The sequence below is a fragment of the Tyto alba genome, unplaced genomic scaffold (genome assembly GCF_018691265.1).
Source record: "Tyto alba isolate M040663 unplaced genomic scaffold, T.alba_DEE_v4.0 Super-Scaffold_45, whole genome shotgun sequence".
Classification (NCBI taxonomy): domain Eukaryota; kingdom Metazoa; phylum Chordata; class Aves; order Strigiformes; family Tytonidae; genus Tyto; species Tyto alba.
Window position 1 is genome coordinate 29,686,273 of NW_024881321.1, and position 10,013 is coordinate 29,696,285.

Sequence of the window (10,013 nt, forward strand, 5' to 3'; positions counted from 1 at the left end):
CAGAAACAAGAAATCCCTGCAGAAGCAAAAAGTCCCTGCAGAAACAAGAAGTCCCTGCAGGCTGGGCAGTAGTAACTCTACGTGGAACTCCATCGGGGATCCCAGTGTTTTTACCACACACTTCACAGCCATCCTGCTTATTAAATATACCGTGTCCCCCTACTTGGCAGTAGACGCGGGGGGGGGAAAACACCAGTTGCCTTTTTTTTTAAAAAAAAAAAAAAAAAAGATTCGTGAGCGTATTTTTAACCTCGAGTAAAGGTTCCAACTCCCTCTTTTGGCGGGAACCGGCGTTGCCCCTCTCCTCGCTGCAGAGCAGCACCGCGGAGGCTGCGTGGAGCTTCCCACTCCCCCACGCCACGGGTGTCTCCCCGCCACGGGCAGCACGCGGGGGGGAGGGGGGGGGGGAAGGTTCAGGAGGGTTTTGGACGGCGGGGTGTGCCGGGGGCAGAGCAGGAGCCGTGGGGCGGCCGAGCGGAGCCGGGAGCGAAAGGGGGGGTGATGGTTCTCGGGAAGGGGGGGGTGGGGGTTCGCCCGCGGGGCAAAGCGGGGAGCGGGGAACACGCGTGGGGCCGGGCAGGAGCTGCTGGGCTGGCGGGCAGGCTGGTTAAAGCGAGCGGGGAGCTCGGATCCGGCGGATGGACGAAGCGGGGGGGAAAAAAGTGTTACGGTGCCTGTGGACAAAACGCGCTGCCTGGCTTCTCTTCCCATGTTCGTGAAATGCGCCGTTTCCACGCAGCCAGGGAGCTCCCCCAGGTGGGCGAGCTGGTTTCGGGCAGTATGGGACTCCTTAGGCAGTTCTCCTTTCCCCGGGCTCCTTCGGAGCCGTTCTGCCCAAGTCCCTTCCCTCCCCACCCCTCGGGTGTCCCCTCAGCTCCAGCTCACGGCCCGCTGACCCCAGGGGGGTATTTTCGAAAGCAAAGGGCCCCAGCTGGGGTCAGCCCAGGGGAGGGAGGCAGGACCCCCCCTGCACGCTGCCTTTCTGCAGCACTGCATGCAACTGCGCACCTGTGTCCTTCTCCAAAGGCTCTTACAGGTGGCAAGAAGATGAAAGCTGGGGATACCTTTCCTAATAAAATACTTAGGAGAAAAACAGAGCCCGATAAGGAGGAAACGAGGCAATGTTTGTACTCCGCCTTTTCCTGAGAAGGCTTCATCACAGATTTGCCTTTGCCTCAGCTGTAGGCTCCAGCCTGGCAAGACATCTCAACGCCTTGGTCTCGAGAAGGAAGGTTGGCCACCGCTGCTGTCCTGCGCCCCGGTGTTCATGTGGAGGCTCGCTGAGACCGAGAGCTGCGAACCACTACGCTCCCGGCAGCCCCCGCCACAGTCATCTGGGCATTTGAGCTACAAAGATGACAGAGCCAAGCTCTTCTTCGCACGAGGAGGTGATGTTAGGGCAACAGCCACCAGCTGCGGATGGGGAGGTTCGGACTGGACAGCGGGGAAGATGTTTTCATCTGCAGGGCGATGCAGCACGGGAACCGTCACCTCGGCGGGAGGAGCCTCCTCGCCTGGAGTTTCCAAGGCTCAGGGAGATGCAGCCGTGGCCAGCCTGACATCGTGCCAGCCATGGTCTTGCTCTGAGTAGGCTGTTGGATGAGGAGATGCAGAGAGGTCCCTTCCAGCCAACACTTCTTTGACAAGTTAATAGGGCAGCATAACTGTACAGCAACGATCAGCCTAGCCAGCCAGCTCCTTTGGGGTGTTCAGACCACTGAAATCCTTATATTGTTGCATACCAGCTCTTTCTTGTCTGTTGTAACATGCTTTTTAGGACACAGGCTCTCTGCAGGCCAGCACTGAGGTTAAACCTGCTTTGAGGAGGACTCAGCCTCCTGAAAGGACCTACTGGAGTCCCTTTCCCACCTGAATTATTTTAGGCATCCATCTTGGTCAGCCTTCAGGGTGCTACAGTTATCCCTACCGTAAGTAAAACCACCATCATACAAAAGCTCATTCATGAACATTTAAAACAATAAAGGGCACATTTGAAACAATAAAGTTTTGATTATTAACTTTCTAGCCATAAAGAAAGGTTATTACCTTAAAGAATGATTTGCATTAGTCAAAAGTGTCTGTTCATGAGGGCTGGGGTTTTTTTTTTCCGGTTTACTTTTCAGCAAAATAAAGCTGCTCTTTTTTCCTCTTCATTTCTCTGTGCGTGCCTCTGTCCCTTCCAGCCTCAAACAGAAGACCAGCCATCCCAGGAACTGTGAAATCCCACGTGTGGGTTTTTTTATTGTAGTCTAGTGACTTCAGCAAAGAGCCGAGGAGGTCCCTGCTCCCCCTGCCTTTCTCCTCGTGACACGGGCTCAAACGTCGATGGGAACCCCATGTCTCGGGGCTCCTCCTCTCGCTCTGCCAATAGTCGCACCTCGCCTGCCCTCAGCCAGGCTCTCCGACTTGTCAGGGCGCCGGGTTCAAGCAAAGGTCAGCCAAGGTCACGTAAGGCCACCCTCAGTCCTCGTCCCCTTGTCCCCTTTCCTCCGCTCCCTTCGAGTTCCAGAGGGGTGGGCGGGTTTCCCAGGCGAGCACCCCTGGGGTGGCTTTGCAGCCTTACAGCCGAGCCACGAGCCGGGGCGGCCCCGGCATCCCCCTCCCCGGCAGCGGGTCCCGGGGCGGCCGCGAGGGAAGGAGCAGCCGCCCGAGCGGCGGGCGCAGGCAGCAGCGCTCCCAGGAGCTCTGCGAATTCACGTCCTCACCCCTCTCCCTTGAGGAAGGGCTTTTTCCAGCAGCTCCCATGTGCCCCGCGCTCACTGCTCGCCCCGTGCAGCGCCCGGGTGCAAGAGCGGGACGCCGGGCAGGGGGAGAGAGCGGAGCCGCTGTTTTGTCGGTGCGGGGAAGACTTTTGGCATGGAAGGAACATCCCAGCTTTTTCCTGAACTGCCCTGAGTCCCCGTGCTCCAGGCCGGCTGTCCCGAGTCCTGGGGGGATGCCACCCCAGCGCCCCGGGGGCAGCGCAGGGGAAGGGGGCAGAGAGGCAGGGACAGCCGTGGTGGTTACCAGCAGCCCCACGGGGGATGCGGGACAGGCGTGGGAGGGCGGCGCGGTGCAGTGCTGGGAAACCCCCGGCTGTGTTTTCCAGCCAGGGCGGTTACACGAGCTGCCCTCCTCTGGGGTTGGGATGAAAACTTGCCTCTCCGTGCTCCGGGGTGGCGGGGCCGGCAGCGCTGAGCGCGGGGCCGGGCGCGCGGAGGCAGGCAGGGCTGTGTCCCGGCCGGGTTGGCTCCACGAGAGCCCCCGGCGCCAGGCAGGGGGGCGAGGAAGGCTGCTGAGGTGCTGGTCCGGCTCCGCAGCCCGGCCCTGGCTCCTGCCGTCGGGGATGGTCCGTAAACTCCAGGCCAGGGCAAAAGGGAGGGGGGTTGTGCCGCTAGACAGAGACGGAGCCGGGCGGCTGGCTGTTGCTGTTGCTGTCAGAGGGGGTCTTGGCAGTGGAGGAGGTGGCCATCGAGCCGCTGTTCCTGAAGATGCGGAGCAGCCTCCGTTTGTAGCCCCGAAAGGCGAAGAAGTAGATGATGGGGTCGATGCAGCAGTTGAGGTTCATGAACGCCACGGTGACTTGCAGGGACATCTTGAAGGCTTGCTGCTCGCGGCAGGACGGCTGGTAGAGGATCTTCCTGACCATGAACTGGACGATGTTGAGGTGGTAGGGACTGAAGCAGAGCAGGACGGCCAGCAGCACCACCAGTATGACGGTGAAGGCCCGGCGGTGGTGCCCGTTCTTCACCGTCAGCGGATTCTCCTTGGCCGTCTGGCAGAGCTTGAGGTTGATCCTCACGTAGCACACCAAGATGATGCCCACGGGCAGGAAGAAGCCGAGAACGCAGGCCCCCAGGAGCAAGTAAGGCATCTTGGGAATGTCCTCGAAGTTGAAGTACTCCATGCACGTCAGCTTGTCCCCCATCCTCCGCGTCATGGGCCACAGAAGCAGCGGCGCTGTCTGCAGGAACACCAAGGACCAGATGAGGACGCAGATGCCCCTGGCGCGGCTCATTTTCCGGATCCTGCTGGGGTGCCTGGTGCGCACCACGGCGATGTAGCGGTCCACGCTGACACAGGTCATGAAGTAGATGCCCACGTAGGTGTTCATGTAGAAAATGAAGGCTGTGGCCCGGCAGAACCAGTCCCCGAAGGGCCAGTTAAACTCCAGGATGTAGTAGGCGATCCTGCCTGGCAATGCCAGGGTGAAGAGGGCATCGGAGAGGGCCAGGTTCACCAGGTAGAGGTCGGTGGAGTTGAGTTTCTTCTTCCTGCGCTGGAAGGTGATGCAGAGGGCCAGGATGTTCCCGCAGGCGCCGAACACCAGCAGGGCGGTGTAGAAGAGGGAGAAGGTGACTTTGGCGGAGAAGTGGTGGTTGTGCACGTTGCAGCTGCTCTGGTTGCTGGAGGTGAGGTTGGCGGGCGGGAACACGGCCTCCGCAACAGCCATTTCCGCGGTGCCTCGCGAGCTCCTGCCCTCACCCTTGGAATAAGAACAGACATGAAACTCGCAGCTGATCGATAACAGGAGCGGCACCCGTAGGGCCGGCCCCTGTCACGAAGCAAAAAGCCCGTCCCCTGCTCCCTGCCACCCCCCTGGCAGCACACTGCTCGAGTCATTTGGAAAAACGCATCTCTTGTGATTTCGGTGCGAGCATCTCAACAAAGGCTGTGACTCATTGTCTTTTTCTTGTCACCAGCTCCTCTTATTTTTGTTTGGTTTTTTTTTTTTTTTTTTTTTTGCAAGTCCAATCAATACCAGGAAGGTTGGAGGGGCTGGGAGGGGGAATCACCTGTCACACAAACAAGGTCCCAAACTCATCCGGTGGCGGCGATGTCATTCATCACCGCGCGGGGAATGGGGAGCTTCATTGAGAAAATGCGGTGGGGCTGGGGAGGGGGGTGGGGGGCTGGGGCTGGAGGGGTGTCCCGGTCCCCAGGACAAGGGGCCGGCGGGCGGAGGTGACAAGGAGCACCTCTGCAACCCTCGGGCCGCGACCAGAGCAGAAACAAAACCAAAGGAATTCAAAGAGAGGGGGAAAAAATCCCAGCACCCCTCCCGCTCCCAAAATCCCGCGCCCCGTGCGCATCCGAAGCGGGGAGCGGGCAACACTCCGGGACCAAACACGCTCCCCCCACCCCCCCCCCGCTCACCCCTGCTTCGTCCCACGGGTCCGCGCCCCGCTCCGGGCAGGGAACAGGGGGGTCCCCTCCGCCCCCGGGGCTGCGGCACCTCCCGGGCTGCGCCCCCCCCGCCCGCCCGCCCCGGCCCCCCCGGCCCCGCCGCTCACCGCACGCTGCGCCCCCCCCAGCCCGGGGCCGCCCCCCCGCCGCTCCGCGGGCGCGCAGCAGCCGCGGGACCGGGCGGGACGGGACGGGACGGGACGGGGCGTCGACGGCGGGGACCCCCGCGGGGCTGAGATGCTCACACGCACGCTGAGAGGCACGGGAGAGAAATCAGAGGCTCCAACCTGGGAGCGGCGGTGCCTCCTCCTCCTCCTCCTCCTCCTCCTCCTCCTCCTCCTCCTCCTCCTCCTCCTCCTCCTCCTCCTCCTCCTCCTCCCGCCCGGCGCTGGGGGGGCGGAGGGCGCGGAGCCTCCCTGCCCGCGCTCGGCTCTCCGGCTGCCCGGCCGTCTGAGAGCCTCTCGGGGTTTGCTCACATTATAAAAGCACCGTGAGGTTTGGGGTTTTTGGTTTTGTTTTGTTGGTTTTTTTCTTTTTCTCTCTTAGTAAAAACGTGTGTTCTTTCTGGGTGGTTTTTCTTTTTTCTTTTTTTTTTTTTTTTTTTTTTCTTTTTCGGTGTGTGAGAGGCATTTTGCTGCAGCAGGGTTTATTCTCAGCAGCAGCTGCACTGGAGAAGATAAATGACTGTACCTGTGCAGCGATCGCTCCTGACATCTGAGCCGACTTTAGGTTTTACTCTGAAAATTTCTACAGGGATGCAAAATGCAACCAAACAGCAAAACCAGCCTCAGCTCTGGTTCACGTGCAGTCCAGAGAGTTCACCCCTGGGCACAGACATAGGGGCCGTGGCAGCGCGCTCGGACCACGGCACCTTTCCCGATGAAGTCAGGACGAATCTCCCATGGAGCTCATTGTGCCCGTGGCCAGCACAAGCCACGCCGGGCACGGCTCCCCACGCTGTGGTTAAGCCCAGATTTGCCTTTTGTACACGCACGGAGATACCATGAGCTCTGATTTACCCCCATGGTCCCACGTGCGGGTGGCTGGCCGGGCCGTGACGTGGCCGGGGAGCCACGGTGATGTGGGAGATGGGGCAAGGGGTGTGGGCAACCAGCGTGTCTTGCAGCGGGGAGAGAGCACTTTCCTCCCCAGCACTTCCCAAAATGTTTGCAGAAGCACAGCCTGCCCTGCAGCCGGAGGGATGGCCTTCCCCACAGCGGCTCTTTGCTGGAAACCACTGGGGTTTTCAAATCCCAAGAGGACTTTATGCTCTTTTTAGTGGTTTTAGGTTTTTTGGGTTGTTTTTTTTTTTTAGTGGTGGTGGTGATGATCACGCTTGTTTTCTTTCTTCCCCCTCCCAAAAACTCCTAATAAATGAGGAAATTCCCATCACTGGGCATTCGGGGTGCTACTGACAAATACTCAGGCCAAGAGATGTCAAGGTTAAGATCACAGTAAAGCTAAGCTTAAATTTGCCTCCGAGGCAGTAAAGCTCAACCAAGTCTTTAATTGCATAATATTTATAATGTTTTATAACATAGTGGCATTAAACTCGGTACTAATCTATGTACTCATATACAGTGAGTCATTTGTATAGAAATTGCACAGTGAATGATATTGCCATGAATTACTACAAGTTGAAGGTACCTAGCAAGAATAATATTGAAAATTTGATAACAACCTTCTGTTAATGGAGATAATTTTGTCACTCGGGGGTTTATATCACACAAAGGGAAAGGTCTGCTAATGTGAAAATAACTGCTGAGTAAATTACTCGAAATATTCCTTAGTGACACGGGGATTTTCTATGTGCTCATCTGTCAGGAGTTAACCTCATCAAACTTGTGTGGGGCTCAAATGTTCTGGAGCTGTTTCATCATGACCATGAAAATACCCGATGGCTATAACATCACGGAAGTGCTAGCCCTGCAGAAATCCCAAACCCACATCAGTGAGCAGATCCAGGACTATCCTTTCATCTACCTAATGCACTGCACGAAATACAGCCGCGGCTGAGAGAAAGACTGGTCACCCTGCAGGCAGCGGTCACTCGGGCACTGATGGTGCAAGAGCTGATGCTTTGCCCAGAAAAGGCTCCCGCCCGCCCTTGTTACACTCTCTCACATGAGAGTTTTATCTCCACAGATTAACACCATAAAGGAAATAAATCTGGGATGAAGGTGGGCAAAGTGCCATCGCCTTCCAGCCAGGCGCCCGCAACACCTTGGGCCAGTCGCCGTCCCCAGCGCTCGGCGATGACGGATGGGCTGTTTCGCCGTGCAAATTCACACCCGGGACTTTTTCCGTGCAGTCAAATGCCCTCCTCCACCCCGCCTCGCCGTACAATCCCTCCTGTCCCCCGGGCTCTGCGCTCACGCAGGCACTAGAAGCAGAGCTGCGGATCCCAGAAGGGGAATTACGTGTGGATAACCCAGCAGCGCCAGCCCCGCCGCTAACACGAACCCTGGGGATGGGAGGGTTCTCCTGGGAACCCATGGGAGCAGGAGGGAATCGCTGTGCCAAAGCGGGGGGCCTGGATAAAGGGGGGGTCTAGGGGGGTGCAGCCGCTGAGCGGAGGGTGAGGTCCTTCCCGGGGGACAGGCACAGAGCGGGTCCTGGGGAGCTGGAGGAGGGAGATGCCACAAGTGCCATCACCAGCCTCAAAAACAGACGGAGGACCCCATAGGACCAGGGGGCATTCACATCCAGGGACTTGGGAATAAGGAGGCGGGACAACAATGCTCTCTGCCTGATTTTATTTTTCTTTTTGCAACACAGAAGAAAGGAAGTGGGTTCTTCTTTTGTGCAAAACATGCTCCTGCCCTGCGTGCAGCAGGTGCCGTGCTACAGGAGTGCAACCCAGCTCCACCCGTTTGCACGGCCCCGGCGGCCCCACCAAGCCCAGGGCGGCTGCACCGCACCGCACCCCAGGCAACAGCCCCTTTCGGATGGGGGCACAGGGCTGGGGGGGACCCCCTTCCCGGATGGTGGGCCCCTGATCCCTGTCTCTGCCACGCTGGGTTAGCTGAACAGGGACACGCACCCCCCAGGGCGGTGTACAGAAGCCACGTTGACCCCAGCGGGCAGACATCTCATTTAAGAGATACTGCCTTTTACCGAACCCAGCAGTTGGGTGAAACGTGGTGTGGGCTTTGGAGCGTGAAGTTCAACTTCAAAGCTGGGTCCAGGTTTTTTCCTGCTGTGCCCAGGTTTGCACAAAGCTGTTTTTCCTTGGGAAGGGTCCTGCAGCCCAGGTACCCATTCCAGGGCGAGCGGGAGCTGCTGACCCGGGGTGTCCCTGCTGACCCGGGGTGTCCCTGCTGCCCGGGACCCGGCCAGGGCACAGAGGACACTTCCCTGGGGAGTGTAAACTCTCAGCGTGGAGGGTCTCTTTCCTGACACGAGCACCGTGGCCATTATCCACGATGCGCCCTGCCGGGCGGCCGCCCCACGCTGCTTGCCTGGGGGTCGGTGCCGCCCTTCCCAGAGCCGTTGGGTATTTCGGGGTAGACGTGCGCCTCCGAGTCAGTGCAGCTGTCTCTCACATCAGCAGCAGCAGCAGCAGCATCGCAGAGGGCATCTCTCCGTGCCAACCCGTGAAGGCTCCCTACAGCACCCCTCTCCCTCCTGGAGGCCTTTACAGGGACGTTTCCATCGTGGCCCAGCAGGAAAACCAGCCAGCAGCTCCTCCGGGGTGAGGTCCTTCAGGCCATCGGCCGGGAGCCTGGCCGGGGCGGTGAGTGCGACCGGCGAGGAAGGCTTGCAAAGAGCTGGGGAGAGCACGTGCTGGGAGAGCTGGCACCGGGCTTGCTCCAGAGCTTCGTCTTCGGGTGCAAAGCCACGCTCGGGGGTGCTGAGGCTGTTGTTTACACCTGGTGGAGTTTCCCAGAGTTGAGACATGATTTGGAGCTGGACTTTCTGAAGGCAAGGCGGCAAAACAAATGAGGTAACAGCCCTTTCACAGAGAGATGGCAGGAAGTTTGCGCCTCCTCTTTCCATTGTATCATCACCTCTCCCTCTTTCCTTTCCCCTTGACTTCGGTTACGTTTTCTCTCTTCTAGTGCAAAACACTTTCAGGAAGCTTTGGGTTTAGACACAAAAAGCTCAAATCCAAGTGCTTTCAGTTTTGATGCAAGAGGCAGGGATTTTCCACAGCTCAGCCCCTGGATCTCAGGCCACCACTAGTCATCTGGTCGAGCAGAAAGGAGGAGAACATCTGATTTGAACATCTACCTGACCACTCAGTAGCAACAGCTGTGTGGAGAGGACAACGTTTGAGAGGATTTAACTCAAGATGATGGGAATTGTAGAGAAGGCAAAATCTGTACTGAGATTCTTACCAATATGTGACAAAAATCCCAATAAAATAATTACTGGGGTTTGAGTGCACTTCGAAATCTTATCTGGCCCTAAATCTAAGTGGGGAGCACTGAATAATGAAGCAGCTGAAATCTGCTTCTGCGTGACATGACCTGATTTATTCTGCATGTGCAGCACCAGCTCTGGCAATGAGGTCACAGCACCAAGTCATGACACAGTCAGAGAAGCGTCACACCTCGCTCCGGCGTCCTGCGCGGCGGGACACAGCGCGGCGGCTCCGGGAGCTGCTTCCTTCCACGTCCCCTCACCTTCGGTCCCAAAAAGGGGGCACGAAGCCTCCCCTGTGGGCCACGTAACCGCCACGGCTTCCCTGTGCCCCGGGTTTCTCTAGGCTGCAGGGAGGAGGGAGGCATGCTCATGGGGGCAACTCTTAGTCATGTAGGTCTGGGCACCTCGGGAGGAGAAATACCGATTAAATTCACATTATGAAATTGCTTCCTCCAGTGAGCATGAAAGGCAGTTGTTCC

General features: G+C 58.2%; 1 protein-coding gene across 1 annotated transcript; it reads right to left on the minus strand.

Annotated features, from left to right (window-relative positions):
- Window positions 1–2,830: 2,830 nt before the first annotated feature.
- Window positions 2,831–4,451, minus strand: LOC116962656 (G-protein coupled receptor 183-like). Its single transcript, XM_032997156.2, has one exon. It carries the CDS (start codon window positions 4,430–4,432, stop codon window positions 3,374–3,376), a length of 1,059 nt encoding a protein of 352 aa, XP_032853047.1. The 5' UTR covers window positions 4,433–4,451; the 3' UTR covers window positions 2,831–3,373.
- Between the last annotated feature and the right edge of the window lie 5,562 nt (window positions 4,452–10,013).

Excerpts from the sequence above, each read along its gene's own strand:
- LOC116962656 (XM_032997156.2), bottom strand. The coding sequence starts at position 4,432 with ATGGCTGTTGCGGAGGCCGTGTTCCCGCCCGCCAACCTCACCTCCAGC.